General features: G+C 57.8%; 1 protein-coding gene across 1 annotated transcript in view; it reads left to right on the top strand.

Moving 5' to 3' along the window:
- LOC123349993 (immunoglobulin superfamily member 1-like) overlaps window positions 1-18,129 on the top strand; it is a 44,615-nt gene extending 26,486 nt beyond the window's left edge. The window contains exons 13-15 of the mRNA XM_044988327.1: window positions 469-588; window positions 9,567-9,717; window positions 18,023-18,129. Of these exons, the coding sequence (XP_044844262.1) occupies window positions 469-588; window positions 9,567-9,717; window positions 18,023-18,129 (378 nt within the window). The remainder of the gene's footprint in view (window positions 1-468; window positions 589-9,566; window positions 9,718-18,022) is intronic.
- Window positions 18,130-21,036: the final 2,907 nt, after the last annotated feature.

Here is a 21,036-nt window from a genome sequence, read left to right as displayed (position 1 = left end):
GAGTTTTGCGGAGGGTCAGCGGAATTCCGTGGGGGGCAGGTGCTGGGGGGTCGGGGATTTTCCTGATCTCTGCCCCGTGGGGCTCTGTGGGCTGGAGTGTGTGGGGTGGGGGGTTCCTGGATTCCTGAGGGGGGGAAGAATAGTTCCCCAGAGGCCCCCGCTGGACAGGACAGAGCGTGTCACAGCAGCTGTGCAGCAGGATGTGTGAGGGGGGACATCACTGCCCCCTGGTGGAGGGGCTGGGTCTGCTCTGCTGCTGTGTACATCAGCTCCCGCTGCGGGGTGGGATGTGGGCACTACCTTGGTGTAAGTTCACCAGTGTGTGTCTGTGCAAATCTGCGGGTTGTGTTTGTGTGTGTGTGTGTGTGTGCAGGTGTGTGCAGTGTGGCTCTGTGTGTGTGCTGGGGGGGTTGGTGCACGCGCGCACACACACACACACACACACACTGTGACTCTCTCCCCTCCCAGCCACAGGAGCCCGACCCCGGTGCCGACGCACTCACCTACGCGGAGCTGGACGCCCAGGTGCTGCAGGCCAAGCGGGGGGACCCGGCCCGCCAGGAACCCGTCCTGTACGCCACAATCAACGTGAGCTGGGGGGGGCCCCCAGGGGGCACCCTCCCCCCACCCCCATAGCATGAACCCGAGGGGAAGTCACCGGAGCGACAGGGCAGGGAGCGTCGGCCACCAGGGGGTGACAGAGTGATCCCCCCCCATAAAACAGGCTCTGCTTATAGACCCCCCCCTCGTACCCCTCCTGCAGCTGGTGCTGCCCAGCCACACTCGTGGGGGCCAGGGGGACTCAGCACCAGGCGGGGGAGGGGACGGGCCAAGGCAGCTGTTTGTTATTTTGCATCCCATTAATCTTCAGATTTGTAATAAACACAGAACCACAAACCAGCCCCCTCCCCCAGGCACCCCGCAGCCCCCCATCCCCACCCCCGGAGTGTGTGTAACACCTGGGGGAGATGGGAATCGCTTCTCCCATTTCCTGGCATGCCCCTAACCTGGCCACCAGATATAACTCAATGGCTGGGTTAAGCACCTGCCTGGCCACGGGAGAAGTGGGGGAGCCGAAATCCATGACCCAAAATTGGGGTGTAGGAAATGAGGCCGCATTCATGGACAAAAAATTGCGGTGATGGGCTGTGCTGCCTACCACCCCTTTGGGGTCTTAAAGAAAGAGACTTGCTTCACCATCATGGCTGCCACCCCCCGTCTCCTGGGCCCCCCCGGGCCATCCGGACCCTGCTCCGCAGAGATGTCCTGAGCAGAACGGCCGGAGAGCGGGACCCCGACGCCACCGCCCCTCCCCCGGCTGAACCCCCAACCCAGAAGGAAACAGGGTCGGACTTTAACAGCAGCCACGGTGATGCCACCTCCAGCCCAGCTCTGCCGGCTCATCTGCCCTCCCAGGACAGTCGCTAGCGTCTCCGGGGCCAGTGGGGAGATGCCCAAATCCGGGAAATTTTCCAGCAAGAGACTCGCTCCAGCGAACGGGGCCGGGGCTGAAACAAACCCCTCGTTTCACACGGCGCCTGCCACGGCTCCCCTGGTTCCTGCTCTTCTTACTCCTGGGGAATTCTGCACCAAACATTTTAAAATGTGCACATAATATTTTAAAATTCTGTGTATTTTATTTGTCAAAATAACACAATATAATCCTGCCAGTTTCAATTATTTTGGTCATTTATTTCAAAATATCTGTCAGCGAGTGTGTCTGTAACAATACAGAGCAAAAAAAAAAGATTCTGGTAAAAAGTTTTTGACAAATAGGTTCCTGTTTAGGCATATTAACACAGCACTTTGAGTAATTCATTTAAGTCACCCGACAGAAGCAGTGCAAAGGTGTGGGGGAGTCAGGGGTCCCTTTTGGTCCCTCAACCACAGCCTCAGGTCGGATGGGCACCACTCATACAGTTGCTCCAGTACCAGCAGTTTAACCAGGTCCCCCTTCGTCTGGGCCCCATCTGCCCACTTGCTGGCGTATCCCTCCATGCGGACGGCTAGTTGCAGATATGAGACCTCAGGAGTTTTATCCTGACTCCGGAACCTCTCCCGGTACATCTCAGGGGTCAGCCCAAACTCGCGCAGCAGGGCCTGCTGGAATAGTTCCTAGTCCCCTTTCTCCCCCTCTCCCAGCTGGCCGTACAATGCCACGGCTTTGGGGTCCAGTAAGGGGGTGAGAACCTGGAGCCTGTCCGCAGGATCTACCTGGTGCAACTCACAGGCCATCTCAAAGGCATCCAGGAAGTCATCCATGTCCTCCCCCTCCTTACACTGGGCCAAGATGCCCTTATCAAAGCTCCGTGCAGTCCTGGGCCCCCCCTCGCTCTCCGCAGCCGGGGGCCCGCTGCTTCTCAGCCTCGCCAGCTCCAGCTCATGCTGACGCTGTCGCTCTTTCTCCTCCAGTTCCCACTGTCTTTGTCTCTCTTCATGCTGCCTCTGTTTTCCAGATCCTCCAGCTCTCTCATTTTTAGCTCTCTCTCTCATTTCAGCTGCTTCCGCTCCATGGATGCTGGGCGTCGCCGGGAGGATCCCCTGCTGGCCGGGGGTGTCACGGTGCCCTCAGTATTTGCTGGGCTCCTCCCCGCCCTTCCCCTAGGCATGGGTAAGAGGGGTCTCGGGAAGTCCTCAGCGGCCGGCTGACCACTCCCAGCAGGGACAGACACTGGTGCCTGCGCTGCATCTGCCAGGCTGCTTCCCTCAGAGACAGGGATCAGTTCATTCAAGCGATCTCCCTCCTCCAGCTGGCCGATCAGCTGGTCCTTGGTGACCTTCCCACTGCGCAGCCCCCTCTGCTTGCACAGCTCCACCAGGTCGCTCTTAAGGTGCTTGGCATACATCTTCCTGCTGGCCACTCACAGGCTGGGGTGCTCACCGCTCCCCCCGGTTTCCAGGGAGACCCCTAGTGTGCCAGTCCTTGAGGTCACCACCTCTCTGCCAGGTCTCTGCCAATAGCAGACTCCTCTGCCCCTGGGACCACTCGCTGCAATCCCCCGGGGGACTCTGTTACTGCGAGAGCCTTCTCTCTGGTCACATGCTCCCAGGGGTTAATCGCCCCCTGAAACCATCTCTCTCTGAATCTTCAGCACACCTGGTCCCCGTCAATCCCCCTTTGTTTTACTGCTCCCCAGTCACTTACTGCAGGAAGCGCCGTCCATGGGGTGCAGTAGATCCCACCTCTACCACCAGTTGTCACAGAGTGTGGGGGAGTCAGAGCCCTGCAACCCCCACTTCCTGCAATTCACCGTGACTCTCAGCCAGACAGGAGAACAGGTGGTTTATTAGACAACAGGAACACAGTCCCAAGCAGGGCTTGTAGGTACAAGCAGGGCTTGTAAGTACAACCAGGACCCCTTAGCCAGGTCCCTCTGGGGGGCAAGGATCTTAGACCCCAGACTTAGGGTTCCCTGTCTCTTCCCAGCCAGCCCAAAACTGAAACCAAAAACCTCTCCAGCAGGCTCTCTTCCCTTGTCCAGCTTCCCAGGCAAAGGTGTCGACTCTCCCCACCCCCCTTCCTGGCTCAGGTTACAGGCTCAGGTACCATCCCTCCCCTAAAGTCATTCCCTGCTCTCCCATCCTCCATGCAGACAGTCCCTACTGCATCACATCCATCCATCCCAGTATCCTGTCTACCGACAGTGGCCAATGCCAGGTGCCCCAGAGGGGTGAACCTAACAGGAAATGATCAAGGGATCTCTCTCCTGCCATCCATCTCCACCCTCTGACAGAGGCTAGGGACACCATTCCTTACCCAGCCTGGCTAATAGCCATTAATGGACTTAACCTCCATGAATTTATCCAGTTCTCTTTTAAACGCTGTTATAGTCCTAGCCTTCACAGCCTCCTCAGGCAAGGAGTTCCACAAGTTGACTGTGCGCTGCATGAAGAACTTCCTTTTATTTGTTTTAAACCTGCTGCCCATTCATTTCATTTGGTGGCCCCTAGTTCTTGTATTATGGGAATAAGTAAATAACTTTTCCTTATCCACTTTCTCCACATCACTCATGATTTTATAGACCTCTATCATATCCCCCCTTAGTCTCCTCTTTTCCAAGCTGACTGAATGCTGTCACCCCACTAGCTCTTGAGCCGCAGTCTGTGACCCTCCAGCAGCCCTGGGTGCCCCACTCTACCCTAACCGGGCTCTGCGGCAGGTGCTGTGATGAACTTCTGCTCCTGGGGGATTCTGCAGCATGGGACAGGCAGAGAATTTTTTTCCCCACAGAAAATACATTCTGCCCCAGAAGTGCTGCAGTTCCGCCTCTGCCCACCAGGGGCCGCTGTGGCGCCAGAACAGCGGGCTGTGTTCGTGCTGCTGGGTCGTCTGGCGCCATGGCGCCCTCTGGTGGGCAAAAGGCGGAACTGCAGCACTTCTGGGGCAGAATAACATAAGAACATAAGAAAGGCCGTACCGGGTCAGACCAAAGGTCCATCTAGCCCAGTATCTGTCTACCGACAGTGGCCAATGCCAGGTGCCCCTGAGGGAGTGAACCTAACAGGCAATGATCAAGTGATCTCTCTCCTGCCATCCATCTCCATCCTCTGACGAACAGAGGGTAGGGACACCATTCTTACCCATCCTGGCTAATAGCCATTTATGGACTTAGCCACCATGAATTTATCCAGTCCCCTTTTAAACATTGTTATAGTCCTAGCCTTCACAACCTCCTCAGGTAAGGAGTTCCACAAGTTGACTGTGCGCTGCGTGAAGAAGAACTTCCTTTTATTTGTTTTAAACCTGCTGCCTATTAATTTCATTTGGTGACCCCTAGTTCTTGTATTATGGGAATAAGTAAATAACTTTTCCTTATCCACTTTCTCAACATCACTCATGATTTTATATACCTCTATCATGTCCCCCCTTAGTCTCCTCTTTTCCAAACTGAAGAGTCCTAGCCTCTTTAATCTTTCCTCATATGGGACCCTCTCTAAACCCCTAATCATTTTAGTTGCTCTTTTCTGAACCTTTTCTAGTGCTAGAATATCTTTTTTGAGGTGAGGAGACCACATCTGTACACAGTATTCGAGATGTGGGCGTACCATGGATTTATATAAGGGCAATAATATATTCTCAGTCTTATTCTCTATCCCCTTTTTAATGATTCCTAACATCCTGTTTGCTTTTTTGACCGCCTCTGCACACTGCGTGGACATCTTCAGAGAACTATCCACGATAACTCCAAGATCTTTTTCCTGACTCGTTGTAGCTAAATTAGCCCCCATCATGTTGTATGTATAGTTGGGGTTATTTTTTCCAATGTGCATTACTTTACATTTATCCACATTAAATTTCATTTGCCATTTTGTTGCCCAATCACTTAGTTTTGTGAGATCTTTTTGAAGTTCTTCACAATCTGCTTTGGTCTTAACTATCTTGAGTAGTTTAGTGTCATCTGCAAACTTTGCCACCTCACTGTTTACCCCTTTCTCCAGATCATTTATGAATAAATTGAATAGGATTGGTCCTAGGACTGACCCTTGGGGAACACCACTAGTTACCCCTCTCCATTCTGAGAATTTACCATTAATTCCTACCCTTTGTTCCCTGTCCTTTAACCAGTTCTCAATCCATGAAAGGACCTTTCCTTTTATCCCATGACAGCTTAATTTACGTAAGAGCCTTTGGTGAGGGACCTTGTCAAAGGCTTTCTGGAAATCTAAGTACACTATGTCCACCGGATCCCCCTTGTCCACATGTTTGTTGACCCCTTCAAAGAACTCTAATAGATTAGTAAGACACGATTTCCCTTTACAGAAACCATGTTGACTATTGCTCAAGAGTTTATGTTTTTCTATGTGTCTGACAATTTTATTCTTTACTATTGTTTCAACTAATTTGCCCGGTACCGACGTTAGACTTACCGGTCTGTAATTGCCAGGATCACCCCTAGAGCCCTTTTTAAATATTGGCGTTACATTACCTAACTTCCAGTCATTGGGTACCGAAGCCGATTTAAAGGACAGGTTACAAACCTTGGTTAATAGTTCCGCAACTTCACATTTGAGTTCTTTCAGAACTCTTGGGTGAATGCCATCTGGTCCCGGTGACTTGTTAATGTTGAGTTTATCAATTAATTCCAAAACCTCCTCTAGTGACACTTCAATCTGTGACAGTTCCTCAGATTTGTCACCTACAAAAGCCAGCTCAGGTCTGGGAATCTCCCTAACATCCTCAGCCGTGAAGACTGAAGCAAAGAATCCATTTAGTTTCTCCGCAATGACTTTATCATCTTTAAGCGCTCCTTTTGTATTTTCATCGTCAAGGGGCCCCACTGGTTGTTTAGCAGGCTTCCTGCTTCTGATGTACTTAAAAAACATTTTGTTATTACCTTTGGAGTTTATGGCTAGCCGTTCTTCAAACTCCTCTTTGGCTTTTCTTATTACACTCTTGCACTTAAGTTGGCAGTGTTTGTGCTCCTTTCTATTTGCCTCACTGGGATTTGACTTCCACTTTTTAAAGGAAGTCTTTTTATCTCTCACTGCTTCTTTTACATGGTTGTTAAGCCACGGTGGCTCTTTTTTAGTTCTTTTACTGTTTTTCTTAATTTGGGGTATACATTGAAGTTGGGCCTCTATTATGGTGTCTTTAAAAAGGGCCCACGCAACTTGCAGGGATTTCACTTTAGTCACTGTACCTTTTAACTTTTGTCTAACTAACCCCCTCATTTTTGTATAGTTCCCCCTTTTGAAATTAAAGGCCACAGTGTTGGGCAGTTGAGATGTTCTTCCCACCACAGGGATGTTGAATGCTATTGTATTATGGTCACTATTTCCAAGCGGTCCTGCTACAGTTACCTCTTGGACCAGCTCCTGCGCTCCACTCAGGATTAAATCTAGAGTCGCCTCTCCCCTTGTGGGTTCCCGTACCAGCTGCTCCATGAAGCAGTCATTTAAAGTATCGAGAAATTTTATCTCTGCATTTCGTCCTGAAGTGAAATGTTCCCAGTCAATATGGGGATAATTGAAATCCCCCACTATTATTGGGTTCTTAATTTTGATAGCCTCTCTAATTTCCCTTAGCATTTCATCATCACTATTACTGTCCTGGTCAGGTGGTCGATAATAGATCCCTACTGTTATATTTTTACTAGAGCATGAAATTTCTATCCAGAGAGACTCTATGGAACCTGTGGATTCGCTTAAGATTTTTACTTCATTTGAATCTACACTTTCTTTAACATATAGTGCCACTCCTCCCCCTGCACGGCCTGTTCTGTCCTTCCGATATATTTTGTACCCCGGAATGATTGTGTCCCATTGATTGGTCTCAGTCCACCAGGTTTCTGTGATGCCTATTATATCTATATCCTCCTTTATCACAAGGCACTCTAGTTCACCCATCTTATTATTTAGACTTCTGGCATTTTATTTTATGCGGGAAAAAAACCAAAATTATGCAGGACAGATGAATTCTGCGTGTCCGTAGATGCACAGAATTCCCCCAGGAGTAACTGTGTGTGTGTGTGTGTGTGTGTGTGTGTGTGTCCGTTCCTGCTGCCCCCTGCTGGAGGGTCTGGGCCCTGCTGTGTATGTCAATCGCGTGGGTCTTATACCCTAGTGGACCAAGCACCGGGCTGGGCCTCAGGACTCCTGAGTTCAATTCCAGGTTCTGGGCTTTGACCAGGTCCCCTCCTTGCTCGGTGCCTCAGTTTCCCCATCTGTGCAATTGGGATGGTGACCCAGCCCCTCCCTGGGAGAATGCTTTGAGCTCTTGGGGCAGTGAGCGCCAGGGATTGTGGGCATTAAGGGGCTGGGGGAAATCCTGGGGCAGATCCTGGGGGGATCCCCAATAAAGGGGATCCCCCAATAAAGATGGGGGCATGGGCAGCTTCTTCTGTTGCAACCACTGCATCAATGAACCCTGGGGCCTGTGCATCTGCAGAATAGGCCTGAGGGAGTCACTACAGGGGTCAGAGGTCACAGTGGAAGTCAACTGTCACAATGGGGCCTGTCCACCACTACTATAGGCCCAGGGGTCAGAGGTCATGGGGGTCACTATGGGTGTCAGGGGTCATAGTGGAGGTTAAATGTTGGAGGTCAAGGGTCATGGTGTGGCCTGCCCACCTGCACTATAGGCCCAGGGGTCACAGTGGGGTCTGTGTGTCTGCACTATAAGGTCAGGGGTCATGGTGGAGGGGTCAGGGGGGCACCATTCTCTACCAGAGGACTTCTCCCAGAATTCTTTGCAACAGTTGCCAAGGGCCTTCCTTGGAGGGGCTACTGCAAAGGATTCTGGGTGCCGGGGGGCTGGATCCTGGCTTGACACCCCCCCTTGCTTGGGCGTCACCTCGTACTGAGCAGCGCCCCGTAGATTCTGGCTGCTGGTCCCCACCACACACACACACCTGGTGTCACGGACTCACAGGTGGTGCCCGCTCTTGGCCCCTTGCGGTCTCTGGGGGGAACCCCCTTCAGTGATACAGCCCTTCTTGGGGGTCCACTCTCTCCCGGGGGCAGTACCAGGCACTGGGCCCAGAGTCAGAAGTGGCCCCGGCCAGCCTGACTGTTTTGCGGGTGCCTTGGCAGATGAGCTGTTTCCTACGGGCAGCCTGCGTGCAGCTGCAATCAGCTGTCTGGCGGGCAGGCTCAGATCAACTGTTTCGTGCCTCCCTGCTCCGGCAGGGGCTGAGTGAGTCTCACAAAAGAACAGGAGGACTTGTGGCACCTTAGAGACTAACACATTTATTTGAGCATAAGCTTTCGTGGGGAAAGCAAGAAGGGGGAAACATCAGGAGGAGGAGCAAGGTGTGAGAGTGGACATAACGTCTTTACACGGGGCTGTTAGTGAGGACAGCTTGTAGCTGAGTGTGATGATTTTCACACATTGTAATTCATGCTCATGTAATGAGCTATTTCATTAATGATTGCATGGTTGAGATGCCAATGATAGACACACAGTCAATGGGTCTGATTAGTTTGGAGAAGAGAAGACCGAGAGGGGACATGACAGCAGTTTTCAGGTATCTGAAAGGGTGTCGTCAGGAGGAGGGAGAAAACTTGTTCACCTCAGCCTCTAAGGCTAGAACAAGAAGCAATGGGCTTAAACTGCAGCAAGGGAGGTTTAGGTTGGACATTAGGAAAAAGTTCCTACCTGTCAGGGTGGTTAAACACTGGAATAAATTGCCCAGGGAGGTTGTGGAATCTCCATCTCTGGAGATATTTAAGAGGAGGTTAGAGAAATGTCTCTCAGGGATGGTCTAGACAGTATTTGGTCCTGCCATGAGGGCAGGGGACTGGACTCGATGACCTCTCGAGGTCCCTTCCAGTCCTAGAGTCTATGAATAACAGAACATGAAAAGTGTATAAATAGGCTGAAAATTGCCAGGGCAGGGTCTGGGCATGTCAGTAAGGGGCAGTGCCTGGCCGGGCCCAGACCCACAGGCAGAGGCGGTGCCATGGGACTCATGGGCAGGGCCTGGCCCTGTTCCTGCCGGAGGACCAGACAGGTGGGGGGAGCTGGCAGTGGGGCACGTGGGCAGGGCGGGCAGCTGCCCTCATGGCTCTGATATTTTGTGCACGTCCACACGCACGCACACCCCAGTGACTCTCTCCCCTCCCAGCCCCAGGAGCCCGACCCCGGCGCCGACAGACTCACCTACGCCGAGCTGGACGGCCGGGTGCCGCAGGCCACGCGGGGGTCCCTGGCCCCAGCCCCTGTCCAGCCCAGTGTGTACACAGTGATCAACGTGAGCGGGGGGCGCAGTGAGAGCAGTGAGAGATTCACCCCCCTGCAGCACCAGCCCCGAGAACTCTGCTTCAAGGGGAGATGCCCCAGGCTGCCCTCTGTGAAGGAGTAGGAAGCACAGACTGTCTGTGCGGGGGAGGGGAGAGCCAGAGGTTTAGGTGAGTGTCAGGAATTCAAACTGTGAGCTGAGCTTGGCCTGGGGGAGGGGAGGTGACACCTCTGGCCAGGGGAGACAAAGGAAGGAGGCGGAGGAGAGAGGAGGGGCCGGAGAGGACTGGGAGACGAGAGTGGGCTGGAGAAGAGAGAGGAGCAGGGAGACCGAGCTCTGATCCCCGGGGGGGGGGGGCTGTGAGGCCCCCCAAGATGGACCGAACCGGGGGGGGGGGATCTGGTTATCTGTGCCTGCAAGACCTGTGTTGGACGGTGTTCCTGTCGTCTAAATAAACCTTCTGCTTTACTGGATGGCTGAGAGTCCTGGTGAATCGTAGGGAGCCCGGGGGTGAAGGCCCTGGGTCCCCCACACTCCGTGACAACTGGTGGCAGCGGTGGGATCGGCGGCACCCCGTGGACGGCGCTTCCTGCAGTAAGTGACTGGGGAGCAGGAAAACGAAGGGGCGATTCACTCCTGGGCGAGTGTGACCAGAGAGCAGGACTTTGCAGTAACAGGGTCCCCCGGGGGATCACAGCGAGCGATCCCAGGGGCGGAGGAGTCTGCAGCTCGACCCTGGCAGAGAGGGGGTGACCTCAAAGACTGGCACACGAGGGGTCCCCCTGGAACCCGTGGGGAGCGGCGAGCACCCCGGCCTGCGAGTGGCCAGCAGGAAGATGTATTCCCAGAAGCGCAAGTGTGAGCTGGTGGAGCTGTGCAAGCAGAGGGGGCTGCGCCATGGGAAGCTCACCAAGGCCCAGCTGATTGCCCGGCTGGAGGAGAGAGATCGAGTCAATGAACCGGTCCCTGTCTCTGAGGGAAGCAGCCCGGCAGATGCAGCGCAGGCACCAGTGTCTGTCCCTGCTGGGAGTGGTCAGCCGGCTGCTGAGGGCTCCTCGAGACCTCCCACCCCTAGGCCTAGGGGGAGGGGGAGGAGGAGCCCAGCTACCGAGGGCACCGTGACCCCCCCGGCCGGCAGGGGATCGTCCCGGCGACGCTCGGCCTCCGTGGAACTCAGGCGGCTGGACTTGGAGAGAGAGATCAAACGGATGGAGATGGAGATGGAGGAGCGTAAGGAGCTGAGGGCATATGAGGAAAGACAAAGCCAGCGTGAGCTGGAGGAGAAAGAGAAGCAACGCGGATACGAGGCGAGAGAGAAGGAGGAGCAGCGCAGACATGAGCTGGCCATGGCCCAACTGAACAACAGGGAGGCCCCGGCTGCGGTGAGTGAGGGGGGGCCCAAGCCTACAAAGAGCTTCGATGCGAACTTCCTGGCCCCGCGTAAGGAGGGGGAGGACATAGACACCTTCCTGACGGCCTTTGAGAATGCCTGCGAGCTGCACCAGGTTGACCCTGCAGACAGGATCCGGCGCCTCACCCCCTTACTGGACTCCACCGCCGTGGAGGTGTACAGCCGAATGAGAGGGGCGGAGGCGGGGGACTACAACCTGTTCAAAGAGGCCCTGCTCCGCGAGTTTGGGCTGACCCCGGAGATGTACCGGAAGAGGTTCCGGGGTCAACGTAAGACCCGGGAGGTCACATACCTGCAACTGGTCAACCGGGCGCAGGGGTATGCCCGCAAGTGGACAGCCGGGGCCCAAACTAGAGAGGACCTGCTTGACCTAGTCGTACTGGAGCACCTGTATGCGCAGTGCCCGTCTGACCTGAAGCAGTGGCTGATGGACCGGAAGCCGGAGAACCCGCAGCATGCAGGCCGGCTGGCCGACCAATACATGGACAGTCGGGCGGGGTATGGCAGGGAGGAGTCTCGAAGGAGCAGGTCTGCCTCAACGCAGAGAGAGAGTCACCATGGGACCTCCCAGAAGGAGCCGAGGGAGAGCCCCCACCAAAGGGAAGCATCTGGCGTCAGGTCCAGCCGTCCCCCTCGAGGGGACCCACGAGACATGGGCTGCTATCAGTGTGGCCAGCCGGGCCACGTACGGGCCCAGTGCCCCAAGCTCCGGGACAAACTGAGCAGACCAACCCCACACTGGGTCAACTTGGTAGAGACCCAGCCGGATGAGGGGCAGCGGTCGCACGAAAGGGGGGTGGGCCGCGTACCCCCTGCAAAGGAGGGAGGGGGGCCCCGGGTCGACCCCTCCGAGGGGCTGGATGCTCCCAGCCCTGAGTTTGGGGTTTACAGGGTGGGCACGGGACTACCCCTCCGGAGCGAGTGCCTTGTTCCCCTGGAGGTAGACGGGAAGGAGGTCACTGGGTACTGGGATACGGGCGCAGAGGTGACGCTGGCCCGGCCGCAGGTGGTGGGCCTAGATCGGATGGTGCCCAACACCTACCTGAACCTGAGGGGCGTAATCGGGACCCCATTCAAGGTGCCTGTCGCGAGGGTGCACCTAAAGTGGGGGGACAAGGAGGGCCTCAAGGACGTGGGGGTGCACCCACATTTGCCCACGGAGGTGTTAATGGGGGGGGACCTCGAGGACTGGCCAAGTAACACCCAGGGTACCCTGTCCGTGAACCGTAGTCAGGGTCGACGCAGGGCTCTGCACCCTGACCCCGGGGAAAGTACTTTGGCCGAGACACCGGACCCTGACCCGGTAGGGAGGGAACGCCCAGGGACAGGGCTCAGAGAGGCTGTGGCCCCAGACCCAGCCGGGGAGAGAGAGCAGATCCCCGTCCCTGCCCCAGCGGCTGAGTACCAGGCCGCGGTGCGGGAAGACCCCTCCTTGCGGAGGATAAGGGACCTGGCCAACCTTAGGGGGGGACAGACCATGGGACGAGGTGGCCGGAAAAGGTTCCTGTGGGAGAAGGGGCTCCTGTACCGAGAATGGGCTCCCCCAGGGAAGATGGAGTCAGGGGGGATCAGGAGGCATCTGGTGGTACCCCAGGAGTATCGCCGCCAGCTGCTGTGCCGGGCCCATGACATTCCCCCCTCAGGGCACCAGGGAGCCTGGCGTACCCAGCAGCGGCTGCTGCAGAACTATTACTGGCCTGGGGTCTTTGCCCATGTCCGGCAGCACTGCCGCTCCTGTGACCTCTGCCAGAGGGGGAGGAGGGCCCGGGACAGGGGGGAGATGGCTGTAAGGCCCTCGCCCCGCCCCGAGGAGCCTGTCCAGAGGGGGGCCAGGGTCAGAGGGGGGGCTCTGAACCGAGAGAACCCGAATCACAGCCCCCCAGACTGGAACGTGGGGAGAAGGCCCCAGCCCCGTGTGCACCCCAGGGGTACTAGGGTGGGGAAAGGGCGCGGGCGGCATAAGGTTGTAGGTGGGTCCGAACTTCCCCGGGTCACTGGCTGGAGTGACCCCGCTCAGTTCAGTCTCGGAGGGGGGAGAGGTGTGAAGGAGTAGGAAGCACAGACTGTCTGTGCGGGGGAGGGGAGAGCCAGAGGTTTAGGTGAGTGTCAGGAATTCAAACTGTGAGCTGAGCTTGGCCTGGGGGAGGGGAGGTGACACCTCTGGCCAGGGGAGACAAAGGAAGGAGGCGGAGGAGAGAGGAGGGGCCGGAGAGGACTGGGAGACGAGAGTGGGCTGGAGAAGAGAGAGGAGCAGGGAGACCGAGCTCTGATCCCCGGGGGGGGGGGGCTGTGAGGCCCCCCAAGATGGACCGAACCGGGGGGGGGGGATCTGGTTATCTGTGCCTGCAAGACCTGTGTTGGACGGTGTTCCTGTCGTCTAAATAAACCTTCTGCTTTACTGGATGGCTGAGAGTCCTGGTGAATCGTAGGGAGCCCGGGGGTGAAGGCCCTGGGTCCCCCACACTCCGTGACACCCTCCCCGAGCTGCTGTCCCTCTGCCTGCCCAGACCCACATGTGGGGGGTGGGGGGGGCAGGGGGGGAAGCTCAGCACTGGGAGGGGGAGGGGATGTGCCGAGGTGGCTGTTGATGTTATTTTGTATCCTGTTAATCTCCAGATTTGTATTAAACACAGAACCCACAAACTGCCCCCCCCCAGCCCACTCCCGCCTCAGAGCTGGGCTGTATAACAGGGTAGGGGCCGGGCATCAGGTTTACCAGTTTCACTGGCGGTAGCAGAAACAGGAAGCGGGCGCTGGCTGTGGGCAGACTTCCCCTTTCGCGGTATTATCGGCTGCTCCTTTAATCACTCAGGATCTAAATTTACCCCTACGTCCCCCAGCCTCACAGGGGCTGGAAACCACAAACCCTCCCAGCCCATCTCTGTCCCATGTCACTCAGCTGTACAAGAAACCCTCCTGTTTTGCGCTGGCTGAGAGTCCCTGCAGGCTGGAGATCGGGGGCTTCGCTCCCTCTGGGGGTGGCGGCCCTGGGGGGGGGGTAGTGAGGGGACACCCTGAGGGGGCTCCTGGAGGGAGCCAGGCAGGCTGCAGGCTCAGGGGTGCGGCCCGAGGAGGTGGTGGGGCCCGAGGAGGTGGTGGGGCCAGAGGACCTAACCCCGGAGAGCGAGTGCACACCTGGGGGCGGGGAGCTGTCACACGGAAGGGGGATCTCCCAGGGGCCGTACGGAGCCAGGAGAACCCGGGGCCTGGGAGTCTGAGACAGGGGGTTGGAGGGTACATGGGATGGGGGTAGGGGGCAGAGGTTTGAGAGGAGACAAGACAGTGTGGGGGACTGGAAGGGCGGAGAAGGGAGGGGTGATGAGAGGGGTGTGAGGTGAGGGGAGACAGGATGGGTGCTGTGGTGCAGGGCTCCCCTCTCATAGAGTTGGGGTTGGTGGATGGGATGTGGGGGGGGCACCTCTGGCCGGCTGGAGTGGGAGTGAGGGGCAGGCCGGGCACAGTGGGGTGTTTGTACATGAGTGTCTGTGGGGCTGGGTAAACTTTAGTATTTAGGATGGAGGGGGAGGAGAAAAGAGGAGCTGAACCCTGAACCTTCGCCCAGAGCTCATTTTAACCTCTTAATATTGACCCTGGGGGGCTGAGATCAGAATCCAGCCCACAGGTTCCCTGTGGATGCAGTGAGGGGTCTGTTAGCCCTGGCGCTGTCCCTGGGGCTGGGTGCTGAGAGCAGGTTACAGACACACGGGGAGGGGTTTGTGTCTCCCCATCTCACTCCTGTGTGTGTGTGTGAACGCAGAGCTCCCCGCGCCCGGACCCTCCATCTCCGTCAGCCCCAGCGGGGTGATCGCTGTGTGGGGAGCTGCCACCATCCGCTGTCAGTGTCGGTGCGAGGCCAGGAGGCTTTTTCTGTATAAAGGTGGAATCCAAATCCAGGAGTTGGATGCTGCTGGGGATGGGGGTGAATTCATCATTCGCATGATGTCCCCACACCCAGCCAGACCCGCAGGGGTCAATGGGATGCTCAGAGCCAAGCTTTGCCCTGAGCTCTGGGTCGAGCAGAGGGGACACCAACATGGGGAGCAGGTATGAGGTCAGCTGGTTCCGGCCTGTGGGAGGACAAAGGGTTGAGGGAAGAGGACCCCGGTGACCTGACCAACCAGCCGGTTCCAGGGAGAGGGGAACAAAGGACAGAAGGGAGGGGCCCCGGCGACCTGTTTACCTGGGACAAAGATAAAGGACTCGGGAGGAGCTGTTGGGGCCAGTGATATCAGGGTCTCTGGACCAGGGAGAGGGGGAGAGAGCAGGCAGAGCCCACCTGGCTGCAGGGGAGACTGGGATGTGCTGGGCTGAGGGAGGCCAGGCCTGAGGCCCTGAGAGTTTCCTGTGCTGGGTTCAATGCTCAATAAACCCTCCTGTTTCACGCTGGCTGAGAGTCACTCCGGGCTAGAGAGCAGGGTTGCATTATTCCCTCTGGGAGTGGAGGACCCGGGGATACAGAGTGAGTGGACTCCCTGAGGGCCCCACAGCGAGAGACAGGCGTGCTAAGGCTCAGAGAGATGCGGTTCCAGGAGGCTAAGGGGCTGCACCCCCGATAGTGAGTGGAACCACTCCCCACGGGGCTAAGAGTGGGCACGACCCATGAGTCCATGACATGAGGTAATAACCGGCACCAGAAATGAAGGGACCCAGGGAGCCAGTGGAAAGGGACCCCGGTGGCCGAGCTGTGTCTTTGAAAGGCGCCGAGTACGGAGCTGGCAGGTAGAAAGTCTGGTTCAGAAGGGACAGAGTTGGCGGGCGCCGGGAACAGGAGGAGGCAGACAGAGGAAAGACAGAGGCGTGAGGGGAAAAGTTACAGGAAGAACCGTGCAGTGAAACAAGAAGAAAAAACAATGAGAGAGTCTCCAAGTTACCTAAGAAGTTGTTACAAAACTGCGAGATATGTAAAGCACGAATGAAACGTGATGGAAATCAGATGTGAGCAAAGAGAAAGGGGCTGAAGAAATGAAGAGGAAGTGAGCTGTAGCGAAAGTAATGCACCAGCACCCTCAGGTGCAGCGACAGGAGGAGAGAAGTTGCCAGAGAAGGAAGGGACTGTGCCTACACCAGAAAGCAGCGGAGGGATGGTTGTTCAGTTCAGAAGCCAACCCGTGGCCTGGAGGAATGGGTGTAGTCAGGGGCGGCTCCAGGCCCCCGCACGCCAAGCGCGTGCTTGGGGCGGCATGCCGCGGGGGGCACTCTGCCGGTCGCCAGGAGGGCGGCAGGCGGCTCCGCTGGTCCCGCAGCTTTGGTGGAGCATCCGCACGCACGTCTGCGGGAGGTCCACCAGAGCAGCGGGACCGGCGACCGGCAGAGCGCCCCCCGCGGCGTGCCGCTGTGCTTGGGGCGGCGAAATGGCTAGAGCCGCCCCTGGGTGTAGTTATCTGAACTGGAACTCAGAACAACAAACAATGACATCACAGGAAGATGGTTCAATCATGATATAACGAAGCATCTTAAAACATTGTCCTCCGAACTCAGGCTGAAAACAGAGAAGCCGCGACGGGTCCGTAGCGCGGTGGGTTCTGGCCTAGTGCCTTGTACGTTCGAACTCCAGCTCCTGGGGCTCCATGAATGTAAATTGTTGCCCATGAAGTGGGTTTAATTCAGCCAGTGGTAGTTACTGTTCAGGCAGCTCAGCAATAGTTCCCAGTGTGACCTGACGAAGCAGTTCCTGCTACACCAGCGAACTCTGATTCACTTGTGATCGTTCCCCACTGAACTGATTTCTCCTTCCCCAGCTGATGGAGAGAAAATGCAATTGGCCTCTAGGTCCCCTCGGCCTCTCCTTGCCCTGCCCCAGCCACCCCTCCCTGGGCTCCTTGCAGATGGATCCACACTGTGGCCCGTGTCTCTTGTGTCGCTAGCCCAGCTCTCTCGGTCTTGCATTTGGGGGAAAAGCATCCAGGAGACTCTCCCTGCAGGCCCCTGTATCGGCCTCGTCACTGGGGCCGGGCTGTGGGGACTGGGCGCAGTGACCGTGCCGGGGTCTGTGTCTCACAGCCTGTCTCCTCCTGCCTGCAGAGCCCAGCAACCCCAAACCCAACATCTCCCTGCACCCCAGTGGCAGGGTCGCCCAGGGAAGCCGTGACCATCCGGTGTGAGTGTCGCTGGCTGTTGGGGAGCGAGGGTCCTTCTGAGTAAATCTGGACACCCGGACGCACGGCACGTGACAGATTCTGCTGGGGACGTGGTTGAATTTCCCATCCACAAAGTGAGCCTTGTCTACATGAAAACTGGACCTGAAATGACGAATCCCGTGTGGTTCCCAACCCCCACTGGTGATCTCAGAGCGAGTCTGGGCTGTCGGTATTAGCGCCCCTGGTTTGATTCAGCCCCGGCTGGCAGACAAGCTCCCCTGTAGCTCTACAGACACAGGGACGTTCCTCCTCTGAAATAGGAACAGCCGCACCCAGACCTGCTCCGCAGTGACTCCAGGTGTGACTGGTACCTCCTGGCCTGCCTCCGTTACAGGGAAACAGGAGGAAGTGAGCCCCCGCCCAGTGAGGGAAGGGGGTCCCTGCCCCCCAGTCATTAAACCCCCCCCCACCCCTGGGAACAACAGTGAGGATCGATGCTGAGTTGTGGGATGGGGGTGGGGCAATTGCTGAGTCACTATTTCAGCCTCTCCCACCACCTCGAAGGCCACTGGTTCTATTCCCCCAGGGGGATCCGACCTGACCCAGCCGGGAGCGGCACCAGCTCCCACCTGTCCAGGCAGTGCGGGGCCTAGGGTTGCTGCCTTCCCTAGGCCCCATGACGTCCCCCTGGCAACAGGGGACGCCCTAGAGCTGCAGCACCTGGGAGACCCCAGAGGGGGGCTGGGCCAGACCTGAAGGATGGGGGGTGGGGTTGGGGGCTCCGCTCCCAGGGCAGCTCCAGCTGCTGATCTCCCTGTCTGAGCTGCCAAGTGACTCTTCCCTTCTCCCTACAGCAGCCCCCCCGAGGCGCCCGGATTTCACCAATGCCAACATCGCTCACCTGGTGCTGGGTGCTGTGGTCCTGCTCATCCTGGGGCTGACCCTGGCTGAGGCCTATTAGAGGTGTCCTAGGCGAGGTGACCCCCCCTGTTCCCCTTGTTCCCCCCAGGGTCTAGGCCCAGGGCGACATGGGCCCCTCTAACCCGCCATCTCTCTGCACCCCCAGGAACCTGGATCCGGCTGTACGGATCTCCCTGGGGACGAGCGGCTTCCCCTCGGGGCACTGAGACACCGGCACAAACCCCCCTGCCCCCAAAAACCCCTGCCCCGGAGAATCCGCCCCCCCAAACAGCTCCCGACCTGACAGCGGCACCCCAGGATTGAGCCCCTAACCCCGTGAGCACCAGCCCCTGCAATGCCAGTTAGAGGAACTGCCCCGTGCTGGGCTCATTGGGCTCCTCGCGGGGCAGCCCCTGGACAGTGCTGGGTCCCACACTCTGGCCCTGCCGGGCTGGTCTCTGCCTGGGGCTGTCAGTGGGGAGCGGGGATGCTGCGTTTTGTGTGGTGGTAGAATAACGGCACTTACTGCCCCCCCCCCGCCGGTGTCCGTCCCCCTCCTCTCTCTGCAGCGGGGTCCCCCGGCCCCTTTTCTCTCCCCCTTTCTCCCCCGCCCTGTATTTCTATTGTACAAACCCCCAGAGATTCCTTCTCCCCTGTCCCCGAAATCTCCCCACCCAGGGCGGGCTGTGATACCGGAGCCTCCAAATGTCCCCTCGTGGGGAGTTCAGCCGACGACGGTGAGTGAGAAGTTCAGGCAGCGTCGCGAGAACCTGGATGAACGAACGTTGGGGGGAAAGTTGGCGAGACAGAAAGACGAGATTAGTCCAACCCGAGCGGCCGCTGGGCAGACCCCACGGGCCAGGCTGGGGCCCGCCTGGGACACGGGAGAAGTGGGGGAGCAGAAATCTGTGACTCAAAACTGGGGTGTTGGAAACAAGGTCTCATTGGTGGATAAAATATTGCGGGGATGGGCTGTGCCGCCCACCACCCTTTGGGGCCTTAAAGAAAGAGACTCGCTTCACCACCGTGGCTGCCACCCCCTGTCTCCTGGGCCCCCCAGGCCATCCAGACCCTGCTCCGCGGAGACGTCCTGAGCAGAGCGGCTGGAGAGAGGGACCCTGACACCATCGCCCCTCCCCCGGCTGAACCCCCAACCTGGGAGGAAACAGGGTCAGACTTTAACAGCAGCCACGGTGACGCTGACTCCAGCCCAGCTCTGCCGGCTCCTCTGCATCCCGTCCCCCCAGGACAGTCGCTAGCATCTCTGGGGCCAGCAGGGAAACACCCAAACCCGGGGGATTTTCCAGCTAGAGACTCGCTCCAGCGAACGGGGCCGGGGCTGGAACAAACCCCTCGTTTCACATGGCACCTGCCACGGCTCCCCTGGTTCCTGCTCTGCTGGGTCTGTAACAGCCGGTCCCAGGGGTCAATAGGGGGTTTGCCGTAGGGCTGAGCAGGCTGCAGGCTCTGGACCCCGCCCCCGGCCCATGTTTAACCCTGTTTAGTGTGGGGCAGGGGCTGGGGCGTGTTCGCACCTTGGGCCCTTTATTGCATCTCCAGGGCCCAGAGTGATTTAGCCACCAGCGCTTCTGGGCCCCCCCATGGCAGGTGATTCGGGGGAGCCGGGAGTTTGAGGGAAGTAGGTTGGGGGTGTCAGGAGGGGGGCTGAGGGGACAGGGGTCAGGAGGGGGGACAGGAGTTTGAAGGCAGACAGGCTCCCCCCAAATGTCAGAACCAGGGGACAGGATTTTTTTGGGGGGTGTGACAGGGGAGGGGGCAGATGGTGCCCCCCCAGAAGGGAGCTGCCATTTCCATCCCTCGTCAGCTTCCCCTGTCAGTACCCCCTCCTGCTCCTGACCGCTCAGTCCTGGGTCCCCCACTTTCTTTCCCCTCAATCTCCTGCCCCCAGAACACCCCACACTCCCTTCTGCCCCACATTCCCTGAGGGAGGTCGTTAGGGGATGGGGTGGGTAGAACAGGGTCGGGGACAGGGGGCATGAGGGGACACAAGTGGGGGGTGAAGGGAAATGGGATGGGGCAGAACTGGGGGGGATGTGAGGGAACTACAGGGCAGGGGGCAGAAAGTGGGGGGGACAGGGAGATGAGGGGACATGGGACAGGGTGGGGGGACATGTATGTGGGAGCAGACACAGGCCAGAGGGCAGAACGGGAGAGGGGGGACGGGGACATGGGACGGGGGATGTGAATGGGGAGGGGAAGCAGGACAGGGAGAGGAGGGGCCCAATGTGTGAATGTCGGGGGTGGGAGGTGAAGGGCAAACAAGCTGGGGAGCCAGAGCTGGATCATCTGCCGGGGGAGGGGGAACTCTTGAGCTCTGTCCCCATATTCTTGCCCCCTCCCCTTTCTGGGGGGCTGGTCGGCTGCCCCCCCCCATCTTTTACGCAGCATCTGAGGTGAGGTCAGCCTAGGGACCTGAGCTGTGTGGACCCACTGCCCCAGGGATGGGCTGGGGAAGGGACATGGGGCCTTTCACCTCTAGGGGGCTGGTGCTAATCTGTGTCCTTTTCTCTAAACACCAGACCCCACCCCGCAACCAGAGCCAGGGAGAGAACCCAGGAGTTCTGGCTCCCAGCCACCCCTACCCCAATCACTAGACCCCATTCACCTTCCAGAGCCGGGGTATATAACAGGGAAGGTGCCGGGCATCAGGTTCACACAGAGTTTCACTGGCCGTAGCACAAACACCAACTGAGCACTGGTTTTATCGGCTGCTCCTTTAACAACTCAGGATCTACATTTATGCCTCCCTCCTCTGCTCACGGGGGCCAGAAACCACCACTCCCACCCCTCTGTCTTGCCTCTGTGCCACATCACTGAGCTAAGAACAGCGATACAGTGACACTACCTGGGAAGGAGGTTTGCCAGGCCCCTCCACCCTCATGCTCCAGGGCAGGTGCTGGGCCCAGCTGGGTCAGGAAGGAATCTCTGCCCCACTCCATGGGAGAGG

This window comes from Mauremys mutica, chromosome 15 (assembly GCF_020497125.1).
Source record: "Mauremys mutica isolate MM-2020 ecotype Southern chromosome 15, ASM2049712v1, whole genome shotgun sequence".
In the NCBI taxonomy this organism is placed as follows: Eukaryota; Metazoa; Chordata; order Testudines; family Geoemydidae; genus Mauremys; species Mauremys mutica.
The sequence above is the reverse complement of the archived record's forward strand: the minus strand, read 5'-3'. Positions and strand labels throughout refer to the sequence as shown.